The sequence below is a fragment of the Ranitomeya variabilis genome, chromosome 4 (genome assembly GCF_051348905.1).
Source record: "Ranitomeya variabilis isolate aRanVar5 chromosome 4, aRanVar5.hap1, whole genome shotgun sequence".
NCBI classification, from domain to species: Eukaryota; Metazoa; Chordata; class Amphibia; order Anura; family Dendrobatidae; genus Ranitomeya; species Ranitomeya variabilis.
This window is the reverse complement of record NC_135235.1, coordinates 108145145-108164128: the sequence shown is the minus strand read 5'-3', so window position 1 is coordinate 108164128 and position 18984 is coordinate 108145145. Positions and strand designations below refer to the sequence as shown.

The window sequence follows — 18984 nt, the reverse complement described above, 5'->3', positions numbered from 1 at the left end:
GGGAGTCAAATCTGTTCAAAAGTTGTTAGATGGAACCAGTCGGCTGATTCATGCTGCCCAAGCCATAGGCAGAATGAATTGGAGTCTGATGCAGTTATTGCAGCCATGTAGGTTATACTATGAAGTGCTGCGGCAATTCAGAGAAAAGATACTTTTAATTCTTCCCTGGGGTCAATGTGACTTGGTTATCTAGTCCAAGGCGGGTTCCCAGTAGCTTCTCCCTACTTTTTCCTTTTGACTGACAGGTCTCTCCTTAAGGCTCCCATTCACATTAGACTAATGTCTGCTCAACCTGCCAATATCACAAGGCTCAGCAGACCGTGTAATATGTATGGGGACCCTCAAGTTTCCACCGACAGAGGATGTCCGGTATTTCAGATTGACAATCCCTTTGTTCTCAACGATATAAGTATTTGACTGTATACTGTTTTTTTCTGACACTCTGCTGCATTCATGCCTATAATAATGGCTTTCTTTAGCTTGAAATACTTTGTGAATATCCTCAGAAATCCACCAAAGTCCTGAAAATGATTTTGCATCAATCCTCTCTCTTGTTCCAATCTACAGAGTTCTTCAAACAGTCATCTGGTCTCAAAATGGAATATATGATGGGGACTACCGTATATAGTAAATTACATTTGGTTAAGGTTCATTGTAGACCATCTGAGCCCATAAATTTGGCATATACCCTGGCAAAACCTTCCGGCATATACGGTAAATCAAATGCATCCATTTGACTGCTGGAGGTTTAAGCAGAGCCCTTTTTTTAATCCATTGGGTCAGTGTAGCTTGTTTTCAACAGACTGCGCTTTCTTATACTGTGTCTACTGTATATAAAAATAAAAAGTATACTCATATATGAGAAAAACGGACATCTGAATAAGCACTTATTCATCAGAATAGATCGTTGTTGTTGTTTTGTTTTTTTTGTTTTTTTTTATAATTGATTCTTCATTTTCATTTATCACCCAAAAGTTCATATTAAAACAAGTGTTTCCTATTTTTCAGGCAGGAAGCCCGACTTCAGTTACTGCCCCAACTAGCTTTCCACGGACATCAGTGACACCTTCCAGCCAAGATATTTGCAGGTATTGACTAATCATTTTTATACACAAAAATACATATAAAGCAGATTTAGCCCATAGACTTTGATCAGATACTGTCTGTGTATGTTCTGTATGTCCTGTCTTGTTCCACCCCATGTTGTCTGTGTTGTTTCATGTTTATCACAATGATTGTCTTCTCTTGTCATTCTTTTTTTACTTTCTATGCTTTTTTTTTCACTGTTCTGCATGCAGTTCCAGTGCTGTATTTTCTGAATGTTGTCATCAAAGTCCATTGCAGTCTGCTGTTGTGTTGAAAAATCCTACATGCCAGAATTCTAGGACATCAGGGGCCACCGTGACCATTATTTGTCAAGATGGCTTCTCTATGGAAAATGCAAATACGAAAATCCATACCAGCATCGAGAAGCCCCATAAGGCTAAATCCACCCTCCCATTCTCAAAGTCACTCAATGATGTGGACAAAAAAAGAGAGGAGCCACCTGGGAACTGTGATTTTGTGGAAAGAACTAGCTCGGAAGGGAAACTGCGTTCAGCTGAAGAACATAACTTTGCGAAGAACAAGTTCCAATTTCCAGAAAATGGAGCTAAATTTGCTAATCCTGTGTCTATGAATAACTGTAATGGTGTTCGAGGTCAGTCTGTCTCATCCAACCTACTGATGATCCCATATCTGGACACTAGTCTTGGATCTGTACGTATACCTGTTATCGATGATAAGGCTGACAGTGATTCCTCAAAAAGCAAAACATTGCTCCACTATTTATTTTCCTTTTCACCAAGCTCAAGTGTCCATAGCCTGAACAGGTTCCAAGAGCTTGATGGCTACTCTAGAAGTCTTCACGCAGGCACCTCTTCCAGTATGCTTTTGGGAAGCACTGATTTTTGTTCTGATGACATTGGGGATGATGATGTTTTTGAGGACAATGTTGCTGTCAAGGAAGATCTGAAGGAACTAAGGGCTCCTCTATGTTCAGTGGAAGATAGCGACCTTGAATGTCCTTCCCCTTCCAAAAAAATTCCCCCCGCCTCCCCTGTGTCTGCATCTGGGGATGTATGCAGGTTGGTTTACAAAAGAACCACCCTCCACCTTCTTTACCGAGATGTAGCCCCACAGTTTTACATTGAATCATTGACAGCTATAGTGAGTAAATCTCTGTCTACCTCCTGGTGGCTTTTTAGGATATGAAAATTAGTAGTAGAGTTTTGACAAGTCAAAAGTTCTAACCAATATAGCAAACAGGAACATGATGAAAAAAAGTGATGTTTCCATTACATTGTCATAGGTTTTGTTTTTAGCAAATGCAGGTGACAAAAACTTGTGACATTTCATTTATGTATGATATATTGTCATGTATTCATTATTATGAGGTATCCTCTAGGAACAGCGATATAAAGGGAATAAAACTACCACCTTGGCTAAAGACGTTCCCATCCGTTACATAATTCCTAGGTTTCATGGCTGTCAATTTTCCAATATAAACTTAAATGGAGTTACATCTCTTTAGTTATAGTTTTAGTTGTGGGTGCAGAATTGTAGTTTGCACTATAGATATAATGGTATTTATGATCTGAATATCGCTCTGTATGGTTGGCATATTGGATAATCTCCGGAATATTTTCTGGGCCTAGGACCAATGGCATGACTTCTGCTGTATAACCTAGGTATCTAATTAAATCTCTCTTTATTCCTATTTTAATTTGCTATTCAGTGGTCATGCCAGCATTACCAATCAAAAAATGAACGGAGCAGATATTCCGATTATGTCTTCTGAGTTCACTTTATCTAGATAGTTTGTGCCCTGAGCATTTGTGTAGATTTGTCTATATAGTATACTGTTACTTAGGTACTCTTGTAGTGGTGGATAGAAGCTGGAGAATATTCAAGAGCCAGATCACCATCACAAGTCTAGAACATTCAGGCCGACCGTCTTTGATAACTCACTGGTAATTACTACTAATGTACTACTGGTATCTTTTAGGCTACGTTCCTGCGATGAGGCTCTGATGTTGCAGATTTTCTGCACTTAGCAGGTTGCTTGCCTTTTTTTTACATGCATTTTTATCACGTTTTTGAAGGTGTTTTTGTTTAGTCATGTTTTTAATAAAGCTGCTTTGGCTTTGACCAAACTTTATTGTAGCAGTCATGTACAGATTACATACTTTTTTAGTAAGACCCTGCGTTCTTTGCCCACCTAAAATATGCAGCGTCAAAGTCTCATCATGGGAACGTAACCTTAGGCCACCATATACATTAGACTAAAATTGGACAAACCCGCAGGTATCGATCGGCAAGATCAACTGACGGGCTGATGCGTATGGGAACGGAACGTTCATGCGTTTGGCCCACATACATGTGACTTAGGCCCTCCCCAGGTCTTTGTAGATCCTAGATGTGACTGGCTGGCTCCTGAAGTTTATCATCTCTACTCCACCCCTGATCGAGGTGTCTTTGTTGCCTACAGATTGGCAAGTGATAATTTTTAGACTGGATTTGCACGACTCTAAACCAGCTTGCCAATTCAGTAGCCATCGCCTGCGTCAAACATTTCAGTCGTTTGCATTGAAGTGACTTTCTTCATTCACATGAACTTCTCTTCATGTCTCAAGATGTTTGTTAGTGTGAGCGTAGTTGACAAGTACACGTTAATGTAGATGTAGCATCCTCGTTATTTCAACAATATTCATTTAATCTGGCATTCAGTGCACTTACATTCTGGTATGAAAGCTTAGATAACTGAATGAAGTGAAAAAATAATATACTCCTTTAATGGGGGGGAAAAATGCTAAAAACATTTACTGGCAGATAAAATTATTGCATGTTGAGTAGCGCTGGCAGATTTATTTTAAATGGTTTTTTTTATCTACTTTGGAGCCAGTTGGTAATAATTTATAATATGGTATCTGTATAGTTCCATTAATGCCAGATTAAAGGATTATAAGATTTTTTTATTTTTTTTTTTACTGTAGATAGTATCAAGGGTCAATAATACACACAAAAAACAGTGCCCAAATTAAATACACGGCTAAATTGCCTTTTATCAAAGGTCTTTATTTTAAAAAAAGGGGAAAAAAAGTCTCACTTTTTTTTTTTTTTTTTAAATAAGTGTTTTGGGGGGCTAAAATATTGGCAGCCAAGTATTAGGTAGGCTATCATTGATTTCAGAAAGGTGGGATCTGACTTCCTGTGCCTCCGCCAATCAGCTTATTGAAAATACTGCGTCCCCTTTTTCTTTTTTCGTTTACCAGGCACGGTTTCAGATTTTTGCTGGTGGTTGTATCTTTCACTTGAATGGTCTGAGCTGCAGTAAGATGCAGTCCCAGTTATGTCCACTACCAGAAGTATGGAGCTGTGACTGATAAGTAATGAAGAGGTTTCATGAAATGTTACAACCCAATTGGCCAGCTGATTACTATGCCAAGTGCAGACCCCAACCAATCAGATCATGATGGCCTATCCTGTAGGTGGTTTTACATTAACCGATTTGCAACATGAAATGACCGCTAATTTGTAAATAATTACCGATCGGCGGTCTTTTAATAACCTGTTTACACAGGCAGACCACTCTTAGTGATGTTTCCATTGTTCTCAACAGCGCAGGTCCTGTTTACAAAAGAGGATGCGCTGCTGAAACCAATGATCTTTTGTGCAGCACAAAAGATCATTTATATATATATATATATATATATATATATATATATATATATATATATATATATATATATATATATATATATATATATATATATATACATATACATATACACAAAAGACTGACCAGCACCTCCATACAGAACAAAGCTGATGCGCACAGGTGCAAGCTGCCATGACTGCACAATATACTTACAGGAGAATACAGCAGCGCTCTAAGATCTACATGAGAATTAAAATGCATAACTACGATATAGAATATGCTTAACAAAATGAAGGTACTTAGCGCATAAATTGGTTAATTCATGTGTGCCCATCAACCATGGCAAGGTGACCTTTCTTTGACTGGAACCTAACCTAATACTTATCAAACATACCTATCCCGGGCTATAAGCCTACACAATTAATGGGTAGGCAGGATCCAGCATTAATTAAAAACACCCTTGGGCTCATGGGAGGCGTGCACATCAAGGGTGTTTTTAATTAATGCTGAATCCTACCTTCCCATTAATTTTGTAGGCTTATAGTCTGGGAAAAGCATGTTTGATAAGTATTAGTAAGTTCCAATCAAACAAAGGTCACCTTGCCATGGTTGATGGGCACACATGAATCGGCCAATTAGAACGCAAAGTACCTTTATTTTATTAAGTATTTTCTATATCATAATTATGCATTTTAAACCTCATATATTCAATGTTTACATGTATCTCACTGCTTACAGAGTGCTGCTGTGTTCTCTGGTTTAGCTAGATATAAAATACTTCCTAATAGAACAAAACCATTCAAGTTGTTATCAAATGGGAAGCTGAAGGTTCATATAAAGTAACATGGGGAGTTTCACACAAAAAAGCACACAAAATGTAAAACCGTAAAATGACTTCCCATTAAAATTGTGACTATGGATCTTGTCTTCAATTCAGGATATGTCACTGTGAAGGTGATGATGAGAGTCCTCTGATAACACCCTGTCACTGTACAGGAAGCCTTCATTTCGTGCACCAGGCTTGCCTCCAGCAATGGATCAAGAGCTCCGATACGCGCTGCTGTGAACTTTGCAAGTTTGAGTTCATTATGGAAACCAAATTAAAGCCTTTAAGAAAAGTAAGTGAAGCACCTTTCTGCTGAGTGGAAGATTTAGAGCACAAAATTCTGCAGATGTCCTACAGTAGGATTTTCTTCAAAGACTGTAGTATTTATACATGTCAGCAGTTCTGTATAATGCATTCATATAGCGTTCCAGACAATGGGATTATATCTGAACGATAGCTGCTAGCTAATTAAAGAGGACCTGCCACTAGGTCCAACGTGGGCTGTTTTTGCTCTTTTTATTCCTGCCGTTCCCCTAAGTATTAATTTTTTTTTATTTCTGAAATCCGCCTTATTTAGTGCTATTTTTTATGGTATTTGTCAAAGGGGCGTGGCTCACAGGATCCTCTGGGGCGTGTCGTTAGTTTGCTCTACAATATTACCCAGTGAGTAATGACTCCTTGGTAAAGACCATAAAAATAGAATTAATTAAAAAGGTCCATACCTCTCGAAACATATAGTGGATAAAAAAAGGCTGAATATTCTTTAAAAAAAAAAATGCGGGCATAAAAGAAGAGCACAAACTTTCCACTTTTCACATGGTGACAGGTCCTCTTTGACTAACACAAGTAAAGAGAATGCTTCTGATTCTCATGTAGAGAAATTTGTTGGCTTGGATATGATGTACAATTCTGATTTTCATTCTAGTGGGAAAAGCTGCAGATGACCTCAAGTGAACGGAGGAAAATCATGTGCTCGGTTACATTCCACATCATTGCAATCACCTGCGTTGTTTGGTCCTTATATGTTTTAATTGACAGGACTGCAGAGGAGATCAAATTGGGCCAAACCACTGGTAGGTAAACTTCTTTAGTAAGGGGAGTTTTCGGGCTAATCCTAAATTACTGCAATGCCTCTTTCACGGCAGCTAGCTGAATCCTGACAGTGTACACTATGCACGGTCAGGATTGCACTTTGTTGCCAGCTCGGATAGGTTTTATGTGACCACACGTATGAGAATTACATATGTCCACTCATGTGCCAACAAGCTTCTCTTCCGCTTTTCTCAATGGAAGATTGTGAGAAGCAGGAAAAGTTGTTAGTTGACCACCAGTATGATAAGCATTCAAGCAGGCAACAGACATATTGCACACTGTCAGGATTCAGCTATCTGCATTGAGCTGGAGGCTTTGCAGGAATTTAGGTTTGGCCTGGAAAAACATTTTAATTTTAACAGATATGAGGGGTAAAGAAGGTGTTCCCTGTTTTGAGCTGAAGAAGTGGTGGAAGCGCTCACCTAGTACTTCTCTGTGGATTAAAAAACCTTGGCTAAATCTTTAGGGCTCATGCAGACGTCTGATCTCGGACCACAATGCGTGGACTGGCCGCAGCTCTCCCGACCCGAGCGTGACAGCCTCATAGAGATACATAAAGCTGTCCCTCCTGGGTCAGGAGACCCGGAGCCAGTCTGTGCACTCGTGGGCTATGCTCGGACCGATTTGCATGGACCGTCCGCTACATTAACCCTTACTATAAAGCGTTTCATAGATACTTAAAGGGGTTTGTGCTAGCAACATATGTTCTTTACAAGCATTTATTATATACACTCCTTCCATGCCCCATACTTCAAACTGTTACACATAGTTCTTCTAGTCAGATCCTGCCTGGTCCATGGCTAATCTCCTTTCTCTAAAATTCCAGAATACTGGCTGGTACAACTTAATTCTTACAAAACAGATTAATCTTCTAAAAGGAACGCAACAGCCCTGCCCCTGCGATTAGGAAAGCCTAACCCCCTTCATAAACCCGAAATCACATTCTAGATCACACTCCCTCGCCCAGAAATCTGAGATGTGGGGTGTTTTCTGCTCTGATCACCGCACAAATAAGCATTTGCCGACATGTTTACACGCGCCGATAACCAACAATATCTGGGAATTCGCGTTGACAGATTTTCGGCCCATCTAACCAGATTCCATCTCCTCACCGTATTTTTACATAAACATCAGAAAAAAACTTTGAAGTTGGATAACACCTTAATCGAATTAACTCATACCGTGAACCTATATCATGATTATCCCGCTCCGAGAGCAAAATAAAAATAAATAAAACCATACCAGAATTGCAGATTTTTGTTCATTCCCCTCCAAAAAAAAAAAAAGAAATATAAATTGATCAATAAAGTCCTATGTACCCAAAAATCTTTTTTTTTTACTTCTCATTATCTCATTATTGTATCAATCTGCAAGAAAAGAGGCATTTTAATTACGTGGATTGTTGAGGTGTTTAATAAAACCTACACACAAAAAAAAATGTCCGGAATAATCTTTTGTTTTTCACCTCCAAAACAGTGTACTAGAAAGTCATGTGTTCCTGAAGATGCTTTCAATGAAAAATGCATAATGCAAAAAAGCAGAGAAATGTTAAACTTTGACTCAAAATATAGCGGCAATTTTTATTTATTTTTTCTTTTTTGCAGTGTATTTATTATGCAAAATAATAAAACATATCTCCATAATCAGGGTGCACCCCAAAATAAATGCAACACTTTATTTATGCAGCATGTTAATAGTGTAAAATTTAGAACGTAAAAACCCCCCAGCGTGTGTGTGTGTGTGTGTGTGTGTGTGTGTGTGTGTGTGTGTGGGGGGGTTAATTCTATTTCTTCCCATAAAGGGTTAATAAAAGTTAGGTATTAGGATGTATGTTTCCCAAAATGGTGCCACTGTCTAATACATCTCCTGCCTCAAAATACAAGCCCTCATACAGCTATATCCACACACATAAAAAAGTTATTGCTCCTGGAATGTGACAATGAGAAAAGTTGAAAGCATGGACTTTAAAGGAAGCTGACATCAGAAAATAACCTACGGTATTAGCTATATATGGTTTTGTATTAAATGTATTTTATTTTTTCCTCTTATTTTTTTTCTCATATCACAATCTGTGTTAAAAAATAGATATCTTGCAATTTTCACACTGGCCACTGGGGCTCTTTTACACTCTAACTTCAGTGTGTTAGACACCGACCCTTTCTTTTTGTACTTAAGCTTCTAATGAGCGTGTGCAAAGGTGATTGTGAAGGGGGAGGGAGCTGTGACATCACCCACTGTCATTGGAGGATCGTCGGTTATCGACTGTGTATAGATGGATACCTGTCATTGTAATCCTGCCTGTAATGATGAGAAGCCTGTTGAAAACTCTTCAAAATACATCTAATACAAAAACCTCATTTTCGGATTGTTGCCCTTTAAGGCCAAATTGCCGTATTTATTTGGACTACAAGACACATTTATAACAAGAAGAATATTCGCTAAAAAGTGTGTGCTTTTTATAATCCGTAGGCAGGTTCCTATGATTGAGGAGAATGCTAAGACGGCGTCCTTCCTGCTCACCGGGAAATCCGCTCTCTCTCTGGTTGACACCAGTCTATCTGATTAGTGCAGCCCAGGAGAGAAAGCTATCGGGACCTGCATAGATGCTTCATGTCCTCTAGAGCCAACTATATGAAGTAACTTTCAGTTCATGTGATCAGTAATATTCTTGAAAGGAACTTCAAAGTGTGTGTGGGTATGTATGTAAGCATGTGGCAGAGGTGTGTATGCATGCATGTGGCAGAGGTGTGTGTGTGTGTATGTAAGCATGTGGCAGAGGTGTGTGTATGTATATCAGAGGGGTGTGTGTATGTATGTGTCAGAGGTGGGTGCATGTATGTATGTGTCAGAGGTGTGTGTATGTATGCATGCATGTGGCAGAGGTGTGTGTGCAAGCATGTGGCAGAGGTGTGTGCATGTATATCAGAGGGTGTGTGTTTGTATGTGTCAGAGGTGTGTGTGTATGTATGCATGTGTCAGAGGTGTGTGTATGTATGTGTCAGAGGTGTGTGTATGTATGTGTCAGGTGTGTGTATGTATGCATGCATGTGGCAGAGGTGTGTGTGCGTATGTAAGCATGTGGCAGAGGTGTGTGTGTGTGTATGTAAGCATGTGGCAGAGGTGTGTGTTTGTATATCAGAGGGGTGTGTGTATGTATGTGTCAGAGGTGTGTGTATGTATGTATGTGTCAGAGGTGTGTATGTATGTGTCAGAGGTGTGTGTATGTATGCATGCATGTGGCAGAGGTGTGTGTGTGTGTATATGTATGTATGCATGCATGTGGCAGAGGTGTGTGTGTATGTAAGCATGTGGCAGAGGTGTGTGCGTGTGTGTGTAAGCATGTGGCAGAGGTGTGTATGTATGTCAGAGGTGTGTATGTATGCATGTGTCAGAGGTGTATGTATGTATGTGTCAGAGGTGTGTGTATATATGCATGCATGTGGCAGAGGTGTGTGTGTATGTAAGCATGTGGCAGAGGGGTATGTGTGTATGAAAGCATGTGTCAGAGGTGTGTGAATGCATGTGGCAGAGGTGTGTGTGTGTGTGTATAAGCATGTGTCAGAGGTGTATGTATGTGGCAGAGGTGTGTGTATGTATGCATGTGGCAGAGGTGAGTGTGTATGATTCAAGATTTCAAGATTCAAAGAAGCTTTATTGGCAGGACCGAATACACATCAGTTTTGCCAAAGCAAGTGTATAAAGGCAATAGGGATAGGGACTGTGGGAATGTTGGGTAGGAGCTGTAGGGGAGGTGGATGGGGCAGATCCAGGGTAGGGGCTATAGTCCATGGCATAGGGGAGGTGGATGGGGGCAGATCCAGGGTGGGGGCTATAGTCCATGGCATAGGGGAGGTGGATGGGGGCAGATCCAGGGTGGGGGCTATAGTCCATGGCATCATAGTTCTCTTTCTCGCAGTCTATGACATTCGCTCACATACCGCACTGCTATCTCCACTGCTCTCTCTTCTTCTCCCAGCAGGATATATGTCTTCTCTTCCTCCTTCATGGTGATGAAGTCCGAGAAGAGATGTGAGAGTCTCCTGAAGTGAGTGTCCCTCACTGCTGAGTATTTGGAGCAGTGTAGCAGGAAGTGGGTTTCGTCCTCTATGGCCTCCTGATCACAGTGTTGGCACAGTCTTTCCTCCCTGGGCTTGTAGTTCTGCCTGTGTCGGCCACATTCGATGGCCAGACTGTGGGCACTGAGTCTATATCGGCTCAGGATCTTGCGATCTCTGGGGTCCGGGAGTTTCTCCAGATATGGGGCCAGTCTGTAGTCTCTCTGTAGGCTCCGGTACATGATCAGTTTCTGTGAGCTGATGATACCATTTTTCCAGTCACTCACATACCTCTCCTGGTCTTCGTCTGCCATCTTCCTGATTCCGGCTTTTGTCAGGTTGTTGTGATTGGTGTTCTGGTCCGGTTGGGTTTGGCTGGGCTGTTCCGAGGGTTCTGGTTTTTCTGTTTCACCTACATGTATCAGGGCTTTATGGTGATGGGGGCTTGGATTGCTCCTATGCAGGTGAGCCCGGAATGACAGCGCCCTCTTTAGAACTGTTAGGTGTAGAGGGAATCTGCCCAGCTCGGCCCGACAAGCACTGTTGGAGGTGCTCCGATGGACCTGGAGAAGGTGCTTGCAGAATTCCAGGTGGAATATTTCTGTTGGACTGGAATCCCACCTTGACAAGTCTGGGTAGGTGTGAGGACCCCAGACTTCGCTGCCATACAGGAGGATTGAGGCGATGATGGAGTCGAAGATTTTTAGCCAGACCCTCACTGGTGGCTTCAGATGGTAGAGTTTCCTTTGGATGGCATAGAAGGTTTTGCAGGCCTTGTCTTTCAGGGTCTCTATGGCTTGTTTGAAGCTCCCTGACCGGTGAATCTCTATGCCCAGGTAGGTATATTTGTCCGTTCCTGTGAGGTCGCAGTTGAGGACAAATGATGGGTGCTGGTCTGATCTTCTCTTTCTCCTCTGGAACACCATGGTGTTGGTTTTCTTTAGGTTTACCGGTAGAGCCCAGGTGGAGCTGAATTTCTCTAGGATTTTCAGGTTGTCCTGGAGGCCTTTCTCGGTTGGTGACAGCAGCAGCAGGTCATCTGTATACAGCAGAAATTTCACCTGAGCGTCTTGGAGGGTAAGACCTGGTGCTGAGGAGGATTCCAGGGCGGTAGCCAGCTCGTTGATGTAAATGTTGAAGAGCGTTGGACTTAGGCTGCAGCCTTGTCTGACCCCGCGGCTCTGCTGGAAATAAGCCGTTCTTCTGCCGTTCACACTCACGCTGCAGCGGTTCTCGGTGTAGGAGCTTTTGATGACATCGTAGGTCTTTCCTCCTATTCCGCTCTCCAGCAGTTTCAGGAATAAGCCTGGGTGCCACACTGAATCAAAGGCCTTTTTAAAGTCCACAAAGCAGGCGTATATCTTCCCATTCTTTGTATTGTAGACGTGTCTCTGAATGAGGCTGTGCAGAGTGTAGATGTGGTCAGTGGTGCGGTGGTTCGGCATGAACCTTGCTTGGCTCTTGCTGAGGACGTTGTGCTCGGTGAGGAAGGTGAGGATCCTCTTGTTCAGGATACTGTTGAACAGTTTTCCCAGGTTGCTGCTGACACATATGCCTCTGTAGTTGGCTGGGTCATACCTGTCCCCACTCTTGTGGATGGGTGTGATGAGGCCTTGGTTCCAGGTACGAGGGAAGTAGCCGGCACTCAGCACAATATTGAAGAGTTTAACCATTGCAGCCTGTATTTCTGGTGGGCTGTACTTCAGCATTTCTGGTAGGATTCCATCCAGGCCACCGGCTTTTCTACATCTTATGGAGGAGAGTCTCTCGGCTACTTCATGTAGTGTTATAGGTGTATCCACCGGGTTTTGGAAGTTTTTGATTTTTCCATTGCTTTTAGTTTCGCCATTATGTTTTCCTGTTCTTGGCTTAGTTCTTCCTTTGGAATGTCTTTATAGAGGTCTCTGAAGTATTGGAGCCAGAGGTTGCCATTTGGATATGGGTGTTGCTTTTCTTGTCTTTGGTGCCCATGTGGTTCCATAGTTCCCAGAAGGAGTTGTCTTGGAGGGCGTCTTGGAGTTGGTTAAGCTTGGTAGAGATGTAACTCTTCTTCTTCCTCCTGAGGATGGTTTTGTACTGCCTTTGTATGGAGTCATAGGCTTCCCTCAGACCCAGGTGGTTGGGGTCTCTGTGTTTCTTGTTGGAGGCTGTTCTCAGGGTCTTCCGTACAGCTTTACATTCTTTGTCAAACCAGCCATTGACCTGTGTTTCTTTTGGTCTCTGGTAGTTGACTTTTTTAAGGTCGGACAGTCTGGCCATTGCGTGGAATATATTGTTGAGGTCCTTTGCGGCTTGGCTCACTCCCTCTGGGTTTGGCTTGTACTCGATGTTGTAGAAGTGGTGGAGCAACCACTGTATTTCAGGTCTGCTGGAAGCTTCTTTATACTTTAGTGCCGACATTTTGGACCATTTATAGGATGGAGGCTGGGTGAAGAGGCCGCTCTGCTGTGGCTTCTGAGTAGATGGTTTCTCTGTAGACTTCATGTACAGAAGAAGTTGGCTGTGGTCTGACAGGTGAGTTTGTGGGGTGACAATGAGGGCGCTGACATCTGCCAGGTTCAGATCTGTAATGGCGTAATCTACTACACTCCTCCTTACATGGGAGTTTAGTGTATACCTTCCTAAGGAGTCACCCTTGCTTCGTCCATTAAGGATATGAAGTCCTAAACTTCTACATACGTTGCATGTGTGCATGTGGCAGAGGCGTGTGTATGTATGTGGCAGAGGTGTATGTATGCATGTGGCAGAGGTGTGTGTGTATGTAAGCATATGTCAGAGGTGTGTATGTATGTGGCAGAGGTGTATGTATGCATATGGCAGAGGTGTGTGTGTATGTAAGCATGTGGCAGAGGTGTGTATGTATGTAAGCATGTGGCAGAGGGGGTGTGTATGTATGTGGCAGAGGTGTGTGTGTGTGTATGTATGCATGTGTCAGAGGTGTGTGTATGTAAGCATGTGTCAGAGGTGTGTGTATGTAAGCATGTGTCAGAGGTGTGTGTATGTAAGCATTTGTCAGAGGTGTGTATGTATGTGGCAGAGGTGTGTATGTATGTACAGGTCCTTCTCAAAAAATTAGCATATAGTGTTAAATTTCATTATTTACCATAATGTAATGATTACAATTAAACTTTCATATATTATAGATTCATTATCCACCAACTGAAATTTGTCAGGTCTTTTATTGTTTTAATACTGATGATTTTGGCCTACAACTCCTGATAACCCAAAAAACCTGTCTCAATAAATTAGCATATTTCACCCGTCCAATCAAATAAAAGTGTTTTTTAATAACAAACAAAAAAACCATCAAATAATAATGTTCAGTTATGCACTCAATACTTGGTCGGGAATCCTTTGGCAGAAATGACTGCTTCAATGCGGCGTGGCATGGAGGCAATCAGCCTGTGACACTGCTGAGATGTTATGGAGGTCCAGGATGCTTCAATAGCGGCCTTAAGCTCATCCAGAGTGTTGGGTCTTGCGTCTCTCAACTTTCTCTTCACAATATCCCACAGATTCTCTATGGGGTTCAGGTCAGGAGAGTTGGCAGGCCAATTGAGCACAGTAATACCATGGTCAGTAAACCATTTACCAGTGGTTTTGGCACTGTGAGCAGGTGCCAGGTCGTGCTGAAAAATGAAATCTTCATCTCCATAAAGCATTTCAGCCGATGGAAGCATGAAGTGCTCCAAAATCTCCTGATAGCTAGCTGCATTGACCCTGCCCTTGATGAAACACAGTGGACCAACACCAGCAGCTGACATGGCACCCCACACCATCACTGACTGTGGGTACTTGACACTGGACTTCAGGCATTTTGGCATTTCCTTCTCCCCAGTCTTCCTCCAGACTCTGGCACCTTGATTTCCGAATGACATGCAAAATTTGCTTTCATCAGAAAAAAGTACTTGGGACCACTTAGCAACAGTCCAGTGCTGCTTCTCTGTAGCCCAGGTCAGGCGCTTCTGCCGCTGTTTATGGTTCAAAAGTGGCTTTACCTGGGGAATGCGGCACCTGTAGCCCATTTCCTGCACACGCCTGTGCACGGTGGCTCTGGATGTTTCCACACCAGACTCAGTCCACTGCTTCCTCAGGTTCCCCAAGGTCTGGAATCGGTCCTTCTCCACAATCTTCCTCAGGGTCCGGTCACCTCTTCTCGTTGTACAGCGTTTTCTGCCACATTGTTTCCTTCCAACAGACTTACCATTGAGGTGCCTTGATACAGCACTCTGGGAACAGCCTATTTGTTGAGAAATTTCTTTCTGGGTCTTACCCTCTTGCTTGAGGGTGTCAATGATGGCCTTCTTGACATCTGTCAGGTCGCTAGTCTTACCCATGATGGGGGTTTTGAGTAAAGAACCAGGCAGGGAGTTTTTAAAAGCCTCAGGTATCTTTTGCATGTGTTTAGAGTTAATTAGTTGATTCAGAAGATTAGGGTAATAGGTCGTTTAGAGAACCTTTTCTTGATATGCTAATTTATTGAGACAGGTTTTTTGGGTTATCAGGAGTTGTAGGCCAAAATCATCAGTATTAAAACAATAAAAGACCTGACAAATTTCAGTTGGTGGATAATGAATCTATAATATATGAAAGTTTAATTGTAATCATTACATTATGGTAAATAATGAAATTTAACACTATATGCTAATTTTTTGAGAAGGACCTGCATGCATGTGTCAGAGGTGTGTATGTATGTGGCAGAGGTGTGTGTATGTAAGCATGTGGCAGAGGTGTGTGTGTATATGTGTGTTTGTGCTGCAGAGTGTACATGATGCGCATGCTGTAAAGCTCTGTCTGTATAATTATACATGTACATATATAATATGATAGATTTATAGTACACATACTGCAGAGAACTGCTAACAATAGATCCAGTACCTACCTTTTCTACCATAGTGCATTAAAATGAATGGTTTTAACCCCTCCACTTCTTTACACTGCCAGGAAAGTTTAATTAGTAGGAAATCTATATTTTCCAGTTTTCTCCTGCTCAAAGCAGGGATGTGTCTTATGGTAAGGTGCGTCATATAGTCCGAAAAATACAGTAGACCTGGTCTTGAAGTGGTTAAACATGATGAAAGGTAAAGTGTAGCTAGGCTAAGATTTTATTTAGCTGAAACTTTCCTCTTTCCTCTTGTATCCTCCCAATTAATGAAAGGTAACACTAATTTTATTTTAATTAGTTACTGTTTTAGCACTTTTATTGAATTAAAAAAAATATGAAACTGATTGCATAATATATACCATATAGATTCCATACAGATTTTTTTTAATGCAGTGGACAATGGCTGCATATTAATATGCCATTGATATGTATACTTTCTCTGTTGGGTGAAAAAACTTTGTCCTTTTCATGATCATAACTGGCTAACATTGCAATGTCTTTCTAAAACAAGCAACGATGCAACCTTCTTGTTAATAAAATTCCTCTCCGTTCTCTTTTATGGAGAGATTTTCTTTTTTTTTTTTCGTACTGTTTGTCTGTTACAAGTCACCACATCATATATCTTTTCAGTAGAGCTTGTAATAGAGCTGCTCTGAAGCTGACAGATCGTTGGATATAGCCAGCTTTTGTGGCATTGCCTCTTCTAGTGATGCTGAGGCACAGCTGCCTCGGCTTTCAGCATCAGAGATTGCACATTTTGGGCCAGTAGCTTGATGAGGACGCTGGTCCAAACTGTCAGTCCAGGAGGAGCGCACTGCCACCACCAAACAGGAAGTCGGTAGGTAGGAGAGCAGTGCTTTCTTGCTGAAGTCGATGATACAACCCCTTTACTTTTTAAATGAAATAAGTACTGTATATTTCTTCTTCTGGGACAGACCTTCATGAAAGAGTCTTCCAGCCAGTCTTCATCTTTGGCCAGTTGTCATTTGCCTCTCACCCGTGAAGCCTATGCTGTAAAAATACACAAACTGCCCCTACTGGGCAGCTGCCACGTTCACTGCTTTGCCTGGATTCAGTATCAGACTGCTGTCTTTAGTAACTCTATATATAATGGTGCAAAATTAATTTATTTTAATGGGAAGCTCTTTAATAAATATACCTATAACCTCTCTCTTACCCTCCTGTATGGTTTTTGGTGTATTTACTGTTCTAAAAAGCCCCAATTAAAACAATTTGAACAATAAATGTAAAGCCTTCCAAAATATCACTCCATGTCCCCACCGAAAATAATGCCAAGCTCTGCGTCCCAGATAAGTGCCACTTACAGTGTGCCCTAAAAATAAATAATGCCACTCACATACAGACCAGAAAGGTTTATGTTTAGAAGAATCTACTTCAATATCTGGTTCCTAAGTAGCCTGGTAAATCATACAACAGAGTCGGGAGCTATATCCTGCTCCGGAACATACATTTCCACCATGCTGATCACACACATGCCCTATGGCTGCCATCTTTGTTTGAACAGTTGCATAATACTATGCAATACAAATGTATTACAGTGCATCACAAAGAGAGAATAAAAGATCACATGGTCTAGTCCTCTACTGGCAAACATGATTGAAACCTGACACTAGCCAAACCAGAATCAGCCATCCATAGGCAGAACCTCAGTAACAGGACAGAGTAACATTTGCAGACACAGTTCTCTTATTTCAGGAGAGCTGAGGTTTGGTGGAGAAGAAATGAAAGTTTGGTGGAGATGAAGCAAGTAAAAGACTAAATTTAAAGGTGGATGGCTCTGCTTCATTAAAGATACATACAGTTTAAGATATTCCAAAGAGAACTTAGAGGGTCGATGACCTGTTGAGACTATAGTGACATTTCGGTCAATGAAACCATAGTTGTGCATTAGACGAAAAACATTTCTGAGCCGTCAAGGCCTTAGGGATATGATGTACTGTTACAAATAGTTCTGTCATAGTCAAGTACATCAGTTCTAACCATCTCTTTCTACTTTGAACAGGTATCCTGGAATGGCCATTTTGGACTAAATTAGTCGTGGTAGCCATCGGCTTCACTGGAGGACTTTTGTTTATGTATGTGCAATGTAAAGTCTATGTCCAGCTATGGAAGAGGTTAAAGGCTTACAACAGAGTCATCTATGTGCAGAACTGTCCCGAAACCTGTAAAAAGAAAACATTTGAGAAAACAACTATAATAATTGAGCCAAATCTGGAGAGCAAAGAAGCTCTTTGCATTCATCACTCAGACACAAACTCTTCTTATTACACAGAACCAGAAGACTGCGGAGCAGCAATTCTCCAAGTGTAAAGACTGGAACCCTACTGGACTCTTTTTCAGGAGATGACTATTTACCGACTGCGGGCAGCAGTAGATTTAGTGTCCTGAAATATCCCCCTTTTTCAGTTTTGTCCGTTGCTACTATAAGCATCTTTACGAGCAAAAGGGGAAGAGCCGCAATTATTTCTGTTCATACCTCTTACAAGAACAAATGAAATAACCTACCGTATATATTCAGGAGCACGATCAAGGAATATAAAAAAAATAAACCTCATAGAAGATGATGCTTTTGTTTTTTCTTTTTCAGTACAAACTACTTACGGCTTCTTCACTTGATCTGATTTGGTAAAGTAAGCGAATGAGGATCAGAGCTCATCGCGGAGAAGGACGAAGAAGGAAAGAGATGACATTCTTAGCACACGCTCTTACTGCCACTGAGATCTTTTTTTGGCTCTAGCTTTTTAGAATCTTGCTTTACGGAAGAGTCACAAGAGCATCTAGCACTTTTTTTTGTGTAAAAATGGTTTTGTAATATCTTTGACTCCCCCCAAAAATCATTACAAATCAGAGAATGTGCTCTGTCATTTCTAGTATAATTAATGTGCAACCTCTTGCCTTACATACTGTATATAGAAGTAAAAAAAAAATGATTTCTTCACAACTTTATCATTTTACACATGATGATAACAAATTTTGCCTTGTTATATCAGGAAAATGCATCTGTAAGTAGTCGGGAATTAACATTTTTTTCTACCACATGTATTCAAGACCTTTTTTACCAATGAAAATGCACAAAATTGGTAGATCTTTGAATTTCTCGTGTAATATTGAATAAAAAAAAATATAGAACTTTTATTGCGTTTAAGTTATTTTAGTGATAAGAGTTGGGTTTCTTTTCTGTCAAGATTTGTCATCTTCAGTTGAATGCAACAAAAATAAAAAAAAAATGCATAAGTGCCCGTGTGAAGAATCTAACTGAAGCAAAATGGCCGACGAAGGAGAGGCCTCGGCTCCTTCATACAACTTTAAATATGAGAATTGTCTGTGGCTTCACATCAGGTTGGATGGGAGTCTGGGAGCTTCTTGTGGTGTTTATATTGGAATGAGAATTTTATAGTACGGTAAT

At 41.2% G+C, this 18984-nt stretch overlaps 1 protein-coding gene across 7 annotated transcripts in view; it reads left to right on the top strand.

Annotated features, from left to right (window-relative positions):
- Positions 1-18713, top strand: part of MARCHF8 (membrane associated ring-CH-type finger 8) — a 284339-nt gene extending 265626 nt beyond the window's left edge. For 4 of the 7 annotated variants that reach the window (XM_077259087.1, XM_077259086.1, XM_077259085.1 and 1 more), the window contains 5 exons: positions 1009-1088; positions 1299-2126; positions 5637-5817; positions 6451-6598; positions 17581-18713. In XM_077259087.1, the coding sequence (XP_077115202.1) occupies positions 1009-1088; positions 1299-2126; positions 5637-5817; positions 6451-6598; positions 17581-17888 (1545 nt within the window). In that variant the 3' untranslated portion in view covers positions 17889-18713. The remainder of the gene's footprint in view (positions 1-1008; positions 1089-1298; positions 2127-5636; positions 5818-6450; positions 6599-17580) is intronic. The other 3 variants (XM_077259090.1, XM_077259089.1, XM_077259091.1) reach the window with 1 other exon arrangement.
- The last annotated feature ends 271 nt before the right edge of the window (positions 18714-18984 follow it).